This window comes from Lepisma saccharinum, chromosome 9 (assembly GCF_977018435.1).
Source record: "Lepisma saccharinum chromosome 9, izLepSacc3.1, whole genome shotgun sequence".
In the NCBI taxonomy this organism is placed as follows: Eukaryota; Metazoa; Arthropoda; class Insecta; order Zygentoma; family Lepismatidae; genus Lepisma; species Lepisma saccharinum.
Window position 1 is genome coordinate 93,583,811 of NC_139237.1, and position 19,350 is coordinate 93,603,160.

Here is a 19,350-nt window from a genome sequence, read left to right on the forward strand (position 1 = left end):
TATTCCATCATGAATTACCTTTCTCTGTTCCTGGAAAGGAGAATGGCGTGATCATCTCTTGTGGAAGCTCGAACTGCTTTGGATTCATTAAGGAGGCAGCTTTCGCCAAAATTTGCAAAGGGTTCGGTTTCTCCTGTTTCTTTTTCCTGACCCCTCGACCTTCCAACTCCTTTCTCACTTTGCTTTCTCTGTCACTCTCTTCTTTCTCTTCTTCAGTATCTTTTCTCTTTGTTCCTCTAGCATCATTCTCCAAAGATGATTCTTCATCTTTCTTCTTACACAAGCGAGCTTTAGGTTCGCTGTCTGTATCCCCTTTCACCCCTGGAAAATTAATTGATGTTACGGTACTTTGAATTAAAATCTATTAAAATAATTTCCAACCACATTCAAATATGAAAAATTGGTTCAAGCTACATACATATATCATAGTATCTCTGGCTTATAAAAATTATGAACCCAAAATGCATAGAGTGAATACATATTACAAGAACATTGACCTTTATTACACATTTTAAGTTTAACATACTCAATATATTCCAAGTTATTGCACCAATGGCCTTTGTTTCTTATTTCATTGGTAATGAAAATGTAGGAAAGAAAATGAGAAAACCAACACTGACTTCCAAAAGAACATGGCTTTACTTTGATATAAATATACTAATTGTTACTTGAAGAAATTAATTTCAATTTCCCATCAATACATATACTGCCACACCTTTATACAAATTAATTTTAAAAAAACGCTCCTTCAAGATGAAACATAATCTCATGCACCCAAAAATGCATCTCACAGACAATGCACACGAAGCATTACTGAAAAAAGTGTGACTACATAAAAATGGTGTAACCTATTTCATTACCTATGGCATCTTTGACTGGCCTGCTTTCTGGCTTGAGATTTGTACTTTGTGAATCTGCATCTGACACTTTGCCCTGAAAGAAAAAGGAAAACCATAATTAGCAATGATTTATAAAAGGATGGAAAACTGCGGCTCCAATAAGGTAGGAAGACATGTAAGTGTTCCAACCATGTTTATAACAGAAATCATCTGTGAATTCTAGGAGGATATCAGAACAATTTTTCTTGTTTTCAATACTGTCTATTGTGCAATATACAAAACGTTGTCAGACACAATAATTTCTAGGAAAAACATGGGACACCCCTACGAGCACGAGACTAGGCCAGTTATTCCAAGTATACCCTGTGAGAATCAAGGCACACCTCCCATTGCTGTGGCAAATTAATTGTGTGGGACCAGGCATTGTGCTCTTTCCACTTTACTTGAATATAAACAATAATATACACTCCAGTTGAACCTATATTTTTATGTTCTTCAGGAGACCAAGGTGAAAATAATAAAAATGCAAGAAAATGCAAACAGAGGTTCGAATCCTATATGTTCTAACATGTTTACACGTTCTTGTTACAAACCTAACAATTTATAATATTACATACCACAGTAAGCATACAGCAATGACATAGCCATTCATCATTTGAATATCATACTCTTTCAATATGCATTATTACTGGCCTAATTCAGACAAGTTTTCCAAAAAATCCACACGAATAACACCTTGCATGTCCATGCAGTTCATTTGCTATGAACTATTGTTCTTCACAAAAATGTTGATATCATTCGTACACTTTGCCCATGACGACATTTGGTTCCCACACTGTGTTTGCAATCGTTCGAAATCTCAACTGGATTATCACTGTTGTTCCACAACTACAGACACACTGCTTGCAGCCACGTTTGCTACAAGTGCTACGTATGGCCAAAGGAAGCTGGAGAGCATGCAACGGAAAGAGGAGCGATTTCCAAATCAGCTTCAACATTTCACCCATCGCTGTGATGGAGATGGAACCAAATATATCCTGTCAGATGCTGGACACTGCCAAAGGATGACGTTACATCCTCCACATGTTTTATCGTGCTAGTTATTTATCAAGTTTATATGCACATGTGCATTCACCAAGAGGGAATGTTCTAAGAACAGACATCCACCCTTCTTCTTATCCCTCACCTCTTTACAATGAAAAACATCCCTTCATCCATTTGCTGTCACCCACAAACATTTTCGTACACATGCAAGCTGAGAGTATTTGGACAAAGTACCGGAGCACCTGCTCCAGAAAAACATGTCTGGTCGGTTAACGAAGGTGAGAGTTCTCCTAAGCTATCATAAAATACAGAGCAGACTATTGACAACAAGTATTCCAGAGACCTCACATAAGAAAGGCAGTCAGCCCTTGCAATGAATAAGTTCCAACCAAGTCATACAAACAGCACGGACACAGAGCACCTGCTGGCCACTAAGTTTTATATTCACACAATGCAATATCTCAAGTACTTTGTTTCAAGGACAGTGAATAAAGACAAACATTTCACCAAGCAACGTGATGAAGCAGACAATTTACAGATTTCAAAATACTTGCCGATAATTTTTTGAACTGATACAGATGTGGAAATTCTTGATTTATTTATTTTACTTCGCTTTTTGTGTCACCTTTGGCTAATTTGCGAAGATAAGGATGATATGATGAAATTGATGAATGGACACTCACAAACATCCATGCCCAGACCTGGACCCCTGACATCATAGTGCAATGTGCTAACCACCCTGCCACAGGGGCTGCAGATGTGGATATTTAACCAAATCCAACACACATCATTATTTAATAGAAATGGACAAAAATAAATGTGCTTGGAAATTTCTTCTTCTGTATTAGATACATTCTTAGAGATATAACACCCCTACAGAAGCAGTTATATTTAGGAGAAATTAATAAAGCACATGAAAGTTGAAATCACAGTCCTTAGACTTTTCTTGCAGGACTACAGAACAAATAATGTCACTCAAATAAAGACAGAGTTCAGTGTTTCGTAACCTTACCACTGTAAAGAACACTCACTCAGAAGTTGCTGATAATTAAATGAATGCAAAAGAACAAAATGTCAGTTAACAGTATAAGTTCACATAAGTTTGGTTTAAATCCAGTAAAGTTATCACAATTATATTTAGTTATTTATGTGTATTTTATATCCCCATTCACAGATTTGCTTCACTCTTAACTTTAAATTATCTTACATATATCAAACTTTCGAAGGTAAGAAATTTACTTGCCAGTTTCGATATGCCAATTTTTCAACCATACAAAAAAATTAGATTATTTAGTTTTGTCCCAGTACTTTTTTTTACTTTACAAAATTTAAATTTGACTGTAAATAATAATTAGACCTCGGATTTTATGTAATATCAAAGTACAAAATATGCACATAAATATGTAGGGCCTAACAATAATTGATAAAATATGTAGCTAAATATGTAATATCAAAAGGATCTGTAGCTAAATATGTAGTATCAAAGAATATGTGTACTTTTTTGATCTTCAGCTAGTCTTTCGAAATTGCAGTCAATTTTAGGTGACTCTAAGCACTATGCATTTCATTGATTAGTAAATATGACATCATATGAGGTACACATTTTCTTCATCATGTTTCATCAAAAACAGGAAAAAGGATAAAGATAGGAAAAAATTACCGAAATACGAGGCGTGGCTAGAAAAAAACTGGATTGATGTTGCTGTCGACAAACGGCAAGTGCGTCAAGGATAAGCGGTGCATGGGTGTAAAACATGATATCTTGCCTACTGGCTGCATAATTGCCCAGGGTGTGCGGCGTTCGGTTCTTCTGTAGTTTGTGGACGAAGTGAAACCGTACATCTGTGCTCCGTCGGAAAATAAATTAAGTGTGAAAGTGGAACAGCGTATCAATCTGAAGTTCCTTATCAAACTCGGAAAATCCACCGCAGAAACTTATGGTTTGTTGAAGGAAGTGCACAGATATGTGTGTTTATCACGCACTCAAGTACTTGAGTGGTTTCAAAGGTTTAGAGAGGGACGAGAAGTGATTGCGAACGACAAGCATCCTGGATGGTCTTGCACGTCAAAAACGGAATCAAACATTGCAAATGTCGGTGAATTGAATCGAATTGTGTACCTGAAGGTCAAACTGTCAACCAACAATATTTCATTATGCTGACGACCCTTCCAGGGTGAGTAAGAAGACTATGACCTGATTTGTGGAAAAGCAAGTCATGGACTTTTCATCAGGACAATGTTTCTGCCCACACAGCATTGTCAGTCAAGGCTCTATTGGCCAAGTATGGGATCCCAGTGTTAGAACATCCGCCCTATTCACCGGATCTCTGACCTTTTTTTTATTCCCAAAGGTCAAACCAGCACTGAAAGGAACCAGATTTAAGACCGTAGAATGGGTGAAAACAAAAGCGACGGAGGTCAGGAACATGGTTTCGGAAAATGATTTCCAGCACTGTCTCCAGCAAAGGAAGATTTGTGTGGAGCGGTGTATCGATAATGCAGGGGAGTACTTTGAAGGGGATAATGTTCATATTGTACAAAATAACCAATAAAAGATTTTGTAGCAACAGTCCGTTTTTTTTCTAGCCACACCTCGTATGTTGTCTTATGTAAAGTAAATTAGCAAATATGTAATATGTAATATCCTGGTAAATAAGTAACATAAAACTTATGCAATATCATGTCAGTTATGTAATTCATTGACATTTTCGTGTTCAAGGTATGTATCTAGAAAGGAATAGAATATGTAATTACATACAAATCCGAGCTCTATTAATAATATATGCTACACTGGAACCTCTATTTTTACGTCTTTCAGAGAACCAAGGTGAAAATAATTAAAATGCAAGAAAATATAAATATACCCGGCATTGGCTTGGATGTTTGTGAGTGTCCATTGATCAATTTCATCATGTCATCACTCATCCCCATCTTCCAAAATTAGCCAAAAGTGAAGACAAATAAAGCAAATCAATCAACCACCAATTTACAATATTACATACCATAGTAATCTTACAGCAATGGCATAACCATTCACCCATCGGAATATCATCCTCATCCAGAGGTGGGTCACTGAAAAACAAAATAGATTTTATTGAAAGCTGTTGACACACTTCTGACATTGAGACGCATCATTCAGAATACTTCAAAGAATGCAGGACAAAAATAAATTGCAGTTTACTGGTGTATCTACAAGTTGAGATGCTAAATTATTAGCATTATAAAAACAGGTTGACTATTCTAGGACAACGATAAAATTCAAATATAATTCCTGGTTTTCAAGGTGAAATTTCCAAAAATTCCAGAGTGCAAGTAGAAGTTTTCTCTATTTCAATCTTACGTATTCCTGCTTCTCTTCACCCACACATATATACACACAAATATATTACCAATGTAAAGGGTCTGTGTGATTCCAACATATCTAAAAATTCTAATTCTATTCAATTAAACAGTATACACATTTAAAATATTTATTTTAAAGTGCGTAGTTTACATTTCCCATTTCACACACTTGGACTCGAAAAAAGAACATACGTACACAATTCACAAATGTTACGGGATATATCAATCTACGAAACATTGTTAAACATACAAGAATTTCACACTCAAATTTACCTAATTAACTTCAAGATATCTTATCTTGCGATAATCTTCCGTCTTGTCAGATCGATTGTTCTGCAAAGGACACTAAGAAAGTAAACTAATTTAGAGAATTCTGTCGTATTTCCACGTATCTCCTTTCTCGATAAAAATAAAAGCTAAACTGCGAAATACTTGCTTCATGGCATTTATAAATATGCATAAATTCAGTGGGATTTGGATTAATAAAAGTTGCAATACTTCACGTCTACAGAGAAAAATCCACGCACAATTCCCAGAGCCAATAATTCATGCATAATTGCAAGAATTTGCAGTGAGTAACCACCCTGAAAAACCACCACCTTTAACATCAATAAATCTGTGGACTATATAGTTCTTGCTACAATATTTTATTTCTTACGTTCATAAATTTACAGTTTAGACAATAGGTTTCTCAACATGCACTTATTACCATAATTGCCACATATACATCTACATATAATATTTCTGCTATTGATATCATACTTGCCAGTGCTAGGAAAATTATTTTTGCACATACGTGTTATTTGTAGTTCTGAGTACATACAACCATTTGCCGATACCGATACACTGACCGATTCCAACCGATACTGATACTTGTATAATAATAATAATAATCCGTTGCGCAACAGCCCATGAAGGGCCAAGGCATACCTACCGACTGCCAGTCTCCCTCCCACGCTTGACGTGCGTCACCTCTAAGCGTGGAGATCTTCAACCAGTATTGGAATAGTCGGGGGGTCAGCCCGACGTATCCCCAGCCGTTATAGTAGGTCTTCTCGACCGGATTACGCTCACTCATTCGGAGCTCCCCAATTTCCTCACGATGGTGGGTTGCCACCGGCCCTATACGCAGGCCAAATAAATTCCGACCAGAGCCGGATTCGAACCAACGCCGTCCCACAGCGAACGATCTCAAGACGAGTGAACGCCTTAACCCGCTCGACTACGGAGGAGGACGATACTTGTATAATTCGAGTTTAAAATAACAAAGAGATATCTTATGTTGCGATGATCTTCTACCTTGTCAGATAGATTGTTCCTTTTACAAACACATAATGAATGTGGTAATTCTAAGAATTTTAAACATCAATTGTGCACATATTTCATACTGAATATAAGTTTGCAAAAGTTGTCACACACATAAATTTAAACTGTTTGAAGCATCTTTTTCGATGTACATGAATAAGGAAGTGAAAAAATACTACAAAAAATAAAATTACCAGCCTAACTTACTCATAACTACTTTTAAGGGGAAATCATATTTCTTCGGTTAAAAAAAAAGTACATACGTAGAGGAGAGGAAGAAACTGGGAGAAATTTCGGTATGATTTAACAATATGGGGAGTTCATTCGATTACTTTCAAATTCGAGATACTCACTAACTTTGGCCTCCTAATGATGAATCTCAAGTTGAAATTTGGCACTGGCGTATAGAAAGTGCAATTATTAACGGTATGATAGTCGACACACTATTATGGTAGCCATATTTGATGATGTGAACAATTGAAGATTGGTATTCGTTACGCTGTCTACAGCATTGCAACATTGTTAATTTGTCACTTGGAGATCACTGATCGTGGAAGAATGGAGGAGGGAAGGAGTTAAAAGATATTTAATGTGGTGCAATTATTTAGTGACGATGGAGGGAGAAGAGGTTGTGGAATGCAGCTTCGAATAGCAGTTGTGCCGAAAGTTATACCAGTTGCATGGAGAAAATGTCGTGTTGGATAGTGTCGATTGTATGTTTGTTCAACAAACCATTGACGGTAAGGATAGGTTACATTAATTTTCAGTAACGGAAATATCTCCAATTTGTTTCAAATTCGGTATACTTACTACTTTTGGTATCATAATCATGAATGTGGAGTTGAACTTTGGGTGTGGATTGTATGTTTGTTCAACGAATCATTGACGGTAAGGATAGGTTACGTTAATTTTCAATAACGAAAATATTTCCAATTTGTTTCAAATTCGGTATACTTACTAATTTTGGTCTTGTAATCATGAATGTGCAGTTGCAATTTGGCACTCATTTGGGGACAGGTGACTCCGGCCAATTTCTAACATGCCCTTAAAAAGGGACTCTATAGTGAAAGCTGGGTAGCTGGAGTGTAGTGGAGGTGGGGCCACGGTAGGTCAACTACTCCAGGGGCGGAGCCCAGAATCGGTGGGAAATTTGGACTGAAAAATTTAAAACGGCAATATCTTAACTTTAAATGGCTATACATTCGTAAATACTTCTTTCTGCGCTCCAGATTATTGTTCAGGGGTGTATATATCGTATTTTTGGTATTTGATTTACAAATTGGAAACATTTCAATTTTCAGAGGGAAGGAGAAAAAATTAAACTGCCCTCAAGGCACATGTTTAACTGTGGAAATTTTGGAACGAGTTTACAATACCGGACCACTCTCCAATGTCTATGAAATTTCGTGTACTCACTAATTGTGAACTCCTAATCACGAATCTGCATGTAATAATTGGCGGTAGAGTACGGAAATCAAGGAAAAAAACCAAATAAACTACGTTTTTCTTAACGTAACGTAACCCTACCATAAGAACAGCAGCTCCACGGAACATGCCATTTTCCCCGAATGGTTGTCACTTGTCGCACAACACTTCAGCAAGATTGTGTTCTGATGTCACAGGAGAGAGCTTTTTCATGTTAGGCAAGACAAGGTAACGCGTCTCTTAGCGAAAATATTAATTTTTCGGTATAATTTAACAATACAGGGAATTTCTCCAATTTGTTTGAAATTTCGGATACTTACTAATTTGGGTCTCCTAATCACGAATCTGCACTTAAAATTTGGCGCTCACGTATAGAAATTCCTGAATTATGGCTAGCCCCACGGACCATTGGCGCTAGCCCCACGAACCATTGGCGCGTGGTTAGGTTAGGCTAGGTTAGGTTAGGAAACATAGCTTAAAAAATTTAGGGTCGTAGTAATATCAGGAATATATATATTTCGTTCTTTAAGTATTCGAAAAGGAAAATCTTGTGATAAATAATGAGCAATTGTGCATTGTCGGTTGCGATGACTGACCCTCTTATTTTGCAAGTTTGACACGTAAGCGCCAAATTTAACTTCAGATTCGTGATTAGGAGCCCTAATTTAGTGAGTATGCCAAATTTCAAACAAAATGGAGAAATTCCCGGTATTGTAAAATCACTCCAATTTTTCTTTGTATTTATGCTAATGGAACCTAACCTAACCTCGTAGTCATTCCTTGTCAATATTCAAGGTAGCCAGATTGTTGTGCGTAAAGGAAGACCATTAATGAATTTCGAAAGAAAGATGGTTCTGAATTGCTGTGTATGGACAATCACCGTGGTAAATCGCAAGGTTATTTTACAAGTTCTACACATAAATGTACAATTTTAACAAGTGACCACCAAATATTAACTACAGATACGTCATCAGGACACCGAAATTAGTAAGTAGGCGAAATTTTATAGAAATTGGAGAGTGGTCCGGTATTGTAAACTCATGCCGAAATTTTTGAATATAGCTATATTAAAAAAGAATTACTGGAAATAAAAAGGTAGCTGAAATTAAATTTTATTAACATTTCGGTAACCACCAAACGTCTCTAATTCCCTTATTTTCGTATTTTTCACATTGATACTTACATATTCTGCATTCGTAAGGATTCTTCTATTTCGCGTTTCGTTTTTTGCAGGCAAATAATCTCAATTTTCGAAATATGGAGTATTTTTATTTTCTTTGCTTTTGCTTGCGTTACACGCGATATGGCGGAGAAATCTTGACTAGCGTAGTCCATGATCAGTGGTTATGCAGTGTTGCGACCTTCTTCATAGCAAAATATCTAGGTACTAGTATGGAGAATACGTAAGTATGAATGTGGAAAATACGAAAATAAGGGAATTAGAGACGTTTGGTGTTACTGAAATTTTAATGATATGGATAACAACATAGGCCTTTAGCCTAAAAATAAACTTCAGTCTGCTGACGTCAGAACGCAAGGTAGCAAGAGTGTTGTGCGATAAGTGATTGAAATAAAACAAAGCAACTGAAACCATTGGCGCGTGGATAGGTTAGTAGGGCCACGCAAAGGTTTCAATAGTTAAAAATATAGCCCCACGAACCATTACCGCGTGGATAGGTTAGTAGGGCCACGCAAAGGTTTCAATAGTTAAAAATATAGCCCCACGAACGATTGGCGCGTGGATAGGTTAGTAGGGCCACGCAAAGGTTTCAATAGTGAAAAAGAGCCCCATGAACCATTCACAGATAGCCCCACGAACCATTCACGGATAGCCCCACGAACCATACATAAATAGCCCACGAACCATTCATAAATAGCCTTAGAGATACTGGGCGAAAGGGGGGGGGGTTATCACCCCCATCAACCTCACATTGAGCACGCCACTGATCCTGTGCACGTTATGTTGTCGCAAGTTCGTAATCAGAAATGATGAACAGTAACTCGCGTTTATTTACGTTCTAGAACTGTTACACAGTTACAAAACCGCGCGTTTGGAAACACTGACCGGTTGTTACGTCATGAGACGCTCGCAAATATTTGGTTCACGTAGTAGACGGACATCAAGGGAACAGCTTTCATGCATCGGAGCGACATTAATGTCGAAAATTACATGATTTATCGGCAAAAAAAATTCAACGAGTTGAAAGCAAACTTCCAAGACCTTCCTAAAGTATAAATAAACGCATTTCGGTAAGTAATTTCTCCTGTAAAATTGAAAAAAGACGTTTTGGGGAAACGTAAATTTTACCTAAATTTTAAATATTGGGTCAGTTTCATAAGTATATTTGAAATACAAACTAATGTACTTACTGACACTGAAGATGAAACGAAGCTGGGCAGCGATCGCAACACAGAAGATTCCCTCCTTCGCCACAAGAATCGCAACTATCGTGATTATGGCCCTTCCCAGGTCTCTTGTAGTAAGGATGCAATTCCCTACTTTCTTTCTTCTTAGCTTTTGTACTATCCTCACTAACTGGTGGTGCAATAAGTGCCTGGATTTGCTAGAAATGAAAAGGAAAATAAAATAATTGGTATTTTAAGATGCGTAAATGATCTAACAATAAAAAAAGAATAATTTTTGGCGAGTTTTAACAAATTTGTTGAAATTCTAGTCGCCATCTTGATACAATTTACCCTAAGCAAATAAAATTATACTTACAGGCATTAAACCTCCTGATGTATCCAGATCATATTCTATAGTTGTCATCTTAAACTTTGTTTCAACTGCTAGTTCGACACTAACCATCAATAACTCATTCGTACATCTTAAAACCGTCACTATTAAGAACTCCTTTGAATGTAGCTCCCATTACAAGTTCTTGTGTATGTCACTGCTCAAAAATACGCACTTCTAACAACTTTATTCTACTACAAATTGCACGGAAGGTACTCCAGTTATAATGTTACATTTCCATGCCACACGGAACACATAAAAATGAAGAAAGTCTGATGAAAAATATAAATTATTTTACTGCATATTTATTTCTCTACTCTTAATCACAAATAGTGAGTTCGCGCATGCGCACCAGGATTAATGACGACCCAATCATCATTCAGTATTAGATCATATGTGGCAAATCGTCCACAAAATTATACTTCATTACAAACATATTCCTCTGTATTGTTTTGGAAAGTCGAAATACAGACAGGAAAGAAAATATTGATACATAACGTTCAAGGTTCGTTGTTTTTGATACAATGGAGAAAATTTCATAAGTAGAGATGTATCAACTTTAAATGAATACATAATCAAACAGTGCTGAAGATGTGGAAAAGAAAAAAAAACCGTTGAATATCCCCTATTTTATAGTAACAAGAATTATTATGAATTGGATATAGAACTAATACAAACTTGCTGAACCACCTATCTGAAATTCAAACACGGCATACAGGTACAAAGTTTCATAAACTGTGTTGGTTCTCTTTGGTTTGTCATTTGTGTCCGTCCAGTTAAACACAACTTTCTGAACAAAGTTGAGTCAGAGAGTATGTGGTTGAGTCAACTGTGTTGACTGCTAGCATTACAGCTAGGGGTGTGCGGGAGAGAATATTTTTGGTCGGGACGGGATTTTTTTGAGGTAGTGTCTGCTGCCACGTTCTCTTTCTGCTGGAACTTCAAAAAAGATGCGCGTGGCAGCAAACTCGGTCTTTGTTTTATCGTGATTTCATCATGCTATGTGTGCAATTACGTCTGTAACACATACTGTGAAGTTGTAGCGATTACTTTCACATAAATGTTTTAAGTGCTCTCGTAATTAGGTTAGGTTCCGTTAGCATTAAAATAATATCGCTAAATGCTTTCTAAAGAAAAAGGTTCTAAATTACCTGTACATTCATTCCCACTAATCATAAACTTGCATTTTCTCGTCTTCATCTGTTCTTAAGATTTGTAACATCCTTTTAGCAGACGAATTACGTGGCAGGAGCAAATTTGAAGCTTATTCTTACTGCTGACACGTGCGTGGCAGCAGACTCGGCCTTTTTTTAAAATCCCGAAAGGTCACCCCTAAATACATCAAAAGCTGTTGCGTTCTGACAGCAGCATACACAGTTAGAAGGAAGCAACACATCTTTCCCTTTAAAGTACGGCAGCCATGTTTTAGACTCGTCTAGCGTGGTGTGAAATCGTTGGCAACGGAAATAGACTGCCATCTAGTGCATTATTTTGTAGTTCTCAACATGGCTGGAAGAACTCATGTGGACAGTACTGTGAGTGAGAGACGTCTACGGCCAATCTATGGTAATGTTAACGACTTCCTTTCTAGCGCTAAATAAACAATCACAGTTATATGATTTAGATATAATATATATAAACTTTTACAAGTGTTAATACTATCACACCATTTACAACAGTTTTTCATTCAATGAGGTTTTTAGTGAGAAATTTACCTACATTTTATTATGTTCTAACACCAACGAGATGAACTACCCTAAACTAGAAAAGCTAGAATGAGATTAGTTTTAACGTGTTTCATGACGACAATAGTTACAACTGCATTGATTTTGTTTTTATTTTACACGTAATGAGGGTGATAGTAAAATTCCGTTTGCACTGAAGAATGGATATTTGGCTTCTTTTTTGGCCATTAATTCCTAATCACTTTCCATAGCGATGCCCGACAAAAAATGAAGTTTTAAGAGAAACAAGAGATTTTACAATTTGCTGTACTTCAAACGATATGGGTTAACAAATAATGTAAATATAATTGGGCAGTTCTGTCAATGGTCCATATGACCATGTTTATAAGGAATGTAAGCTTGTACTGTCTGCAAGAACTCAGTTGTCTAATTCTGAAAAAATTTAGTTACATATGATTCGTCCGCCCTCGATTTCTGCAAAGCTTGCTTCGGAATAAATCATCTGCAGAAAAACATAGTATTTTTTTATTGGTTAATGCTATTCTATATTTTTCTTTGGCAGCAGTGTAGTGGGCTTCGGTAAAGGTGCCTTGCACAGCGGTGCGAATCACACTTTACATTTACATTGTAGGTCCAATCTCAATTAATCTATTTAAGCATAAAATGGATCGGTAAATGTTTACTATCCTTCGGACACCTATAACTTATGAGTTTCGTCAATTTTTGACATTTGTACTTACCTATTTGCTTCGCGGATCATTTTTTAACGTGTATTCACGTTTTTTTGATCAATACGTTTCCGCAAATGGTTTGTGGGGCTATGTGTCAATGGTTCATGGGGCTATGCAAGAATGGTGTGTGGGGCTACGCATATTTTTTTCGAAACCAATTTTTAACTATTGTAACCTATTGTGACCCTACCTAACCTTACCGGAAATGGTTCGTGGGGCTATGCGTCAGTGGTTGAATTTCTGCTATGAAACATTCCCACATCACACAAAACACCTTCCAGGAACTTATTACGGTAAGCAGTTTCTTCTCTACAAATGAAGAAATCTGTCCGAAGGATAGTAAACTAGTACCAATGGATCTAAACAAAGTTTCATCAAACTTTTTCGACTAACGCTCCTAACCTAGCAAAAATATTCAATCGAAAGGAGTGCATACCTTGAAAATATGCTTTGAAGAATGCTTAAATTTTAAAGATGGACAGCCTCATGTTCACTTCTAAATATATTCCATAATTCTCAAAAACAAGACACCAAGTTCCGATTGTTAAATTCCGAACTAACCATAGTCACATGCAATTTTTAAATGGTTCGATCTCTATTTGTCTGTTAAGACATACTTCGAAGTCTTAGCGATTACTTATTGCATGCTTTGTGGAGAACAATTTTTCCTTTTCATATACTTCTGTATGGTTCTTCGTTTGTCAGCACCCATTTGTTTACTGTAATCTTGGATACGGACTGCTGCTATCATTTACTTCACATGCATGCAGTGCGAAGGTTGGGTAGCTCAGGTTAAGAACTCTTCAGTAATAAAATATCTCAATACTTTCTTTCATTGTTGGGTTAGGTACATCAGGGTTAGTAATAAAATTACGTCCATAAAGGCTTCCACCCAACTGATGACATAACATTGGTTTCAAACATGAAACAACTGTCGAGTCCCACACAAAAACTCGAGGAGCGAATTTACAATACCGGAAGTATCTTCAATTGCTTTCAAATTCGGCATACTCACTAATTTTTGCCTCCTAATCATGAATCTGCAAATACAATCAAAATGAGCACGCTAATTCTCACAGGGAATGTGCGAAATGTTGTCCTTGTGCATCCACTCGTTTTTGGCATGGTTTTAGAAAATTTTTAGTGTGATCCCAGAGATTTGTTTTAAATTTTATGCAATAATAGGCAAACGATTTGCCATAAAATGCAAATGTCTCATGACATTTCTGAGTGGCATTAATTGATTGGTTGATTGAGTTGGTGTTTTAAGTCCACTTTATGCACAGCAAGGCTAATCGGGACTGGACCTACAATTTAAAGTGGGATCTGAACCACTATGTGCCTGAGTGAGTGGTATTCATGTTTCACACGTATAGTGTTCTTTTGTGACTGTTTTAGTCACAAGTGCTTCTTTTGAAGATAACAGCTTTTTCAGTGCCTAATCCATGAAAATTATGAAAAATGTTCAGCACGTTTAGTTTGATTTCATTTATTTTCCTTAGCTTTTTGTGCCACTTTTGGCTAATTTGCAAAAGATTGAGATGAGTGATGTGATGGAATTGATGAATGAACACTCACAAACATTCATGGCGATGCCAGGAATCGAACCTGGAACCCCTGGCGTCGTAGCGCGATGTGCAGATTGATTAGTGCCTATTTTGTATTTTGTTCTTATTTGCCTGCTTATTTTGCGAGTTTTTAGTGTCTATCAATCCTCATCTAGTTTCTAAGCCCTTATTTAACCTCCCTTAGTTTTCTAATAGCGATGACCATGGATGGTGTAAATAATATAGGACACTGAAAAGTATCATATAAAAATTGTGTAACATTTTGAAAACAGTTAGTAATTAAACTTGCAAGAATTCTTTCAGTCTATAATGATGAAAACTTTTCTTAATCGCAGAGACTTTATTTTTTTTAAAAAAAGAGCAAATTATTGTGTGGGTTGGAGCCCCACAGGCTCATTTAAGTTGGCGCCACTGGCACTGTTCCCTATTTTTGTTTCACTAAACTACAATCATTTCTTTATGCTGAGTGTACTTCTGGCTTCATGGCAATACTGGCGTCGAAAGCGTAGGGACGAGAGGGCACGGCCCTTAATAATTGAGAAAAAATATTTTGGAAGGTGGCAGATCGGATTCTCAATAAATGCCAATTGTTACTGTAATGACCTACTATGTTATGAAAATTATTGCAAATTCATTCCTGTCAATTACAATTACAATCAAAATAAGCATGTACCTTCTAAATTCTAAATAAGTAAAGATGGATGCCCCCAAACTGCCGTAAACATACTTGAAACAATAGAAAGAAAGTTGATATTTTGAAGGAAACTAAATTGGCATAAAGGCTGAAAATGCTTAGTGAAACTGTTCCAACAGTGCAAGAAAATTTTTACACTTTATTACTAGGGGGCGATTCTTTTTTGCCATGGAGTGTACTATATAAAACTTGGTTGAACACCAAGGACTTGAGTTTTCTTTTTTGTATGTAATACATGTCAAAGTATGTTGCAAGACTTCTTAGTCTTAGCAGTATATAGAGAAGCAGATAGTAATTTGGTGTGGTTTAATGCTATTAAAAATATTTGTTTTTTTCCTTTTTTTTTAACCTTATTGGATAATGCGAATTGCAATTTGACTAGTATAATCTTTGCATTAGACTATACTGCATGCAGAACTACCATGAAAATGTATAGAAAAATATAGTTGTGTGGATATTGTAGCAACAATAAAATTTGTCTTTAGCTAATAATAATTTCATTTCAGATTGGTTGGATAATGGGAATAACAAAAAGGCATTACAGGAAGCGGACAAAGTTCTTAAAAAACAGCGAAATTTTCAATGTGCCAAGGTAAGTAGCCCATATCAAAATCATTGCTTTGATTCAAACATTTTTAGAGATCAGATAGCTACATCATTTTTTGATGATTTCTCTGTATTGTTTGGATGAGTGGAGAGGTTGATAAGATTATATGAATAGTTGTAAAGCCAAGCAAGAGAAGAAAAGTACTCTGTAATGATTTTCCCAAGTGTTTCAAGAGGATTAGGGAGTCTTAGAATATTGGAAATGAGAGAAAATGAGTTTGAAGTTGGAAAAAAAGTAATTAGTTCACTCTAATAAACTTACGGTTCATTTTTCTGCACAGTTTTGGTTTACAATTGATTTTACCCTGATGAAACCACCAGACAGGTGGGGAAGTCATTCATGAACGAAAAAGGAACCACAAGTTTAGAGTGAACTACCTCTCTTCACGTAACCACCAAACAGGTATCTTTAGATACAAAGTGAAGTAAGTTTTGCAATTTAAAGTTTTTCATTTTGTGAGAAATTGTGCCATGAAACTTCGGTTACGGAAAATAAGGCAATCAAACCTAATGATTAGGGAAAGGATTTCAAGGTGCAACTATGGTTGGGAAAGGGGAAAAAAGGTTCTGAAAATGTTTTCAAAAAGGTGCTGATAAAATGCCTTTATTCAGGTCAAAACATTCTTTATTAAACACTGTAGCAAATAATATAATTAGTTACATACGTAGTTGCATAAAGTAACCAGAATTTACTGCTATTTGCTCTCCTTTCCTGCACCTTCTGTGTATAATGCACTCAGACCACATAGAGAACTGTAGTTGTGCTGAATGGGAGACTATTTGATTTTATGTAGCTTCTCAAGACAAGTGAAAATTGTAAATTTTTTTGTCCAATTTTTAACAAAACATGAAAGAAAAGGAAAGAAATAGGTGCTGAAGCATCAAAAAGGAGATAAAAAGGGGATGAATGTGCTAATCTCAGGAAAAGGTGCAACATAGTTGTTCATTTTACTTGATTTCATGTGCTAAAATACCTATCTCAAACAATCAGTATGAAAACAGAATCCGTTCCGTACTAATAATGATAACTTCCTCAGGAAGTACATTGAAACCTTGAGTTTACATTCCTGCATTTTATATTGCTCAAAGAAACAGTATGATAGAAAATGTTCCCATGTTTACCTTTCTGCTGCAGTGCCAGTCCCTCTGCGCATTCACTGCGAATGATTTACTTTGAGCCCTGTTAGAATTAGATATTGCAGCTGTTGTCCAAGTGGGAGAGATAAAAGCATTGTTGTATTCTTTGTAGGTGTTGAAGGCGTTGGCTCTGCTGAGGCTGGGCAAGGAGCAGGAATGCGAGCAGATCCTGGAGGGTGTGTTGGAGGAAGTGCCTACCGATGACTCTACCTTGCAGGCAATGACCATTTGTTTGAGGGAGATCCACAAATGTGAGTGTTAACCTCTGTTTCTTCGGCAGCACACATGATATTTCATTTCTGTATTTTTTGTTAATTTGTATACACTTGATGGCATGACATATTCAAATCACAAAACATTGTATTTATGGTTACTATTTTAAACAAACTAAATTTGAAAATGTTGATTTCTCTTCGGCCACTGCTTTTTGCTGACATATTTTACTTTTACATGTAATAATGAAAACCCCCAAAAAACTTGTTCACATCGTATCCAACTGGATACATCAGAATATCAAAATTACCAAAAAATCATGATTTTCTGAAATGTTCCATATTTTCCTTTCTTTTTCAAAATTAGGGAATGGGATTACATGTCCTCAAAATAATAGACTTTTGTCACTCTTCCCTGCAAATTGATTTTGAACTGATTTTTTTCTCTACAATTTATTTTGTACTTCGTGGCTAGTTTGCACCTGGAAAGTTCTTGTTTGTAGATGCTCACACACGGAAGAAGCTTCCTCTGCTAAAGGTTAAACATAAACTTTCCAGGATTGTATTTTCCAGAAGATATTCTTACAAGGAATGTGTAGTTTAGCTGACGAGGTCCAGGTATTATGCTCACGAGTTTTCCTTGTAAACTTTCGGAAGTAGCTTAAATAATATTTTGAGTTTTCCTGTTAGCTTGCTTTTCTTGCTTGATTCGAGCAGGCAAACTAGCTGATTCCCCTCTGCTCCAAACAGTTTTGAAGTTTGAATCCCTTTTCAGCCGAAAAGATTTGCGACATCTACGAAGCAGCTACAAAGAAGGATCCAAGCAATGAAGAGCTGCTCACTCACCTGTTCATGGCCTACGTCCGAGTGGGAGAGTACAAGAAGCAGCATCAAACAGCTCTCTCCTTGTACAAGTTGAAGCCAAAAAACCCATACTACTTCTGGGCAGTGATGAGTGTCGTTATGCAGGTGTGTTGCTATTCATATCACTTTCATCTGATTGGTATGTTATAATCAGGTTAAAAATTCAGTATGCGTTAATTATTACAGTGGGGTGCGAAATACCAACTTTTTTGTGCAAAAGTATCCGTCTTATGTACGTTAAGGTAAGGTAAAGTTCCCTGTGCACATGGAGGCACATTTAGGGGATGTGAATAGGGCCCCACACATTCTCGATCCCAGCAATTTTGGAGTGATGTAATCAGCACCATGCTCCATTGCCTTTATCCTCCAGGGTTGAGGATTTGAGGCTAGGTGAGCCCAGGTGCCACTTTATACGGGGACAAGGCTGGAAAAATTCCGAACTTGGATCACCCACCCTGGGAATCGAACCAGTGTTTCCCGAGTGGCAGTCAGGTACCCTACCAACTAGACCACCATGGCTCGTCTTGCGTGCGTTACCTGGATTAAGTAAAGAGTTTATCAACTTTGTGATCAAGTGTTATAAATTGTTGGCTGTTTATTTGAATTGCTAATTAGAGGATTTGGTAATTTTGTTAATTTTTTTTTTCAATTTCCAAGGCATACGGAGCAGAGGAGACGTTTGCTCAGACTGTCGTCCTTCCATTGGCCGAAAGAATGGTAAAGAAATTTGTTACAGAAGAAAAAATTGAGGCAGAACAGGAAGTTCAACTGTACTTGATGATACTAGAAATGCAGGTAAGGGTGAGTGGGAGGGACTCTGAGGAAAACATTTTATTCCTAATGATTCTTTGCATGCCTACATTGCCAGTCTTCATTTGTGTTCTTTCTGTTGTACAAAGTTCAAGGCCCGTGAATGCATGAAAGGTGCCTAATCTTTAAGCTTGACTGGATTACTGAGACAGCAGCTGGGATTACATCATAGCACCATTGCATGACAAGTAAGAAGGAAAAATTCAAATTTTCAGGGCAGCATCTTCAGTAGAGTAAGCGAGTTGGTAGAAAAGAAAAGCGAGAGTTCGACCTCCAAAGTTGAACAGAGTTGATTATCAGTCGAAGATGATCTTTTCTCAGGGTGGCTACTCACCGGGAATTCCTTCAATT

At 36.8% G+C, this 19,350-nt stretch overlaps 2 protein-coding genes across 3 annotated transcripts in view; one reads left to right on the forward strand and one right to left on the reverse strand.

The window, feature by feature from the left end:
- LOC145992271 (PHD finger protein 12) overlaps positions 1-11,035 on the reverse strand; it is a 60,948-nt gene extending 49,913 nt beyond the window's left edge. For both annotated transcript variants that reach the window (XM_083128652.1, XM_083128651.1), the window contains exons 1-5: positions 10,678-11,035; positions 10,326-10,519; positions 4,886-4,955; positions 861-933; positions 19-321 (exon numbers count right to left, since the gene is read on the reverse strand). In XM_083128652.1, the coding sequence (XP_082984778.1) occupies positions 19-321; positions 861-933; positions 4,886-4,955; positions 10,326-10,519; positions 10,678-10,764 (727 nt within the window). In that variant the 5' untranslated portion in view covers positions 10,765-11,035. The remainder of the gene's footprint in view (positions 1-18; positions 322-860; positions 934-4,885; positions 4,956-10,325; positions 10,520-10,677) is intronic.
- Positions 11,036-12,150: 1,115 nt separating this feature from the next.
- The window catches only part of psidin (phagocyte signaling impaired), a 57,721-nt gene continuing 50,521 nt past the window's right edge, over positions 12,151-19,350 (forward strand). Inside the window, exons 1-5 of the mRNA XM_083128653.1 lie at positions 12,151-12,258; positions 15,877-15,962; positions 17,226-17,364; positions 18,101-18,294; positions 18,847-18,984. Coding sequence (XP_082984779.1) covers positions 12,198-12,258; positions 15,877-15,962; positions 17,226-17,364; positions 18,101-18,294; positions 18,847-18,984 — 618 coding nt within the window. The 5' untranslated portion in view covers positions 12,151-12,197. The remainder of the gene's footprint in view (positions 12,259-15,876; positions 15,963-17,225; positions 17,365-18,100; positions 18,295-18,846; positions 18,985-19,350) is intronic.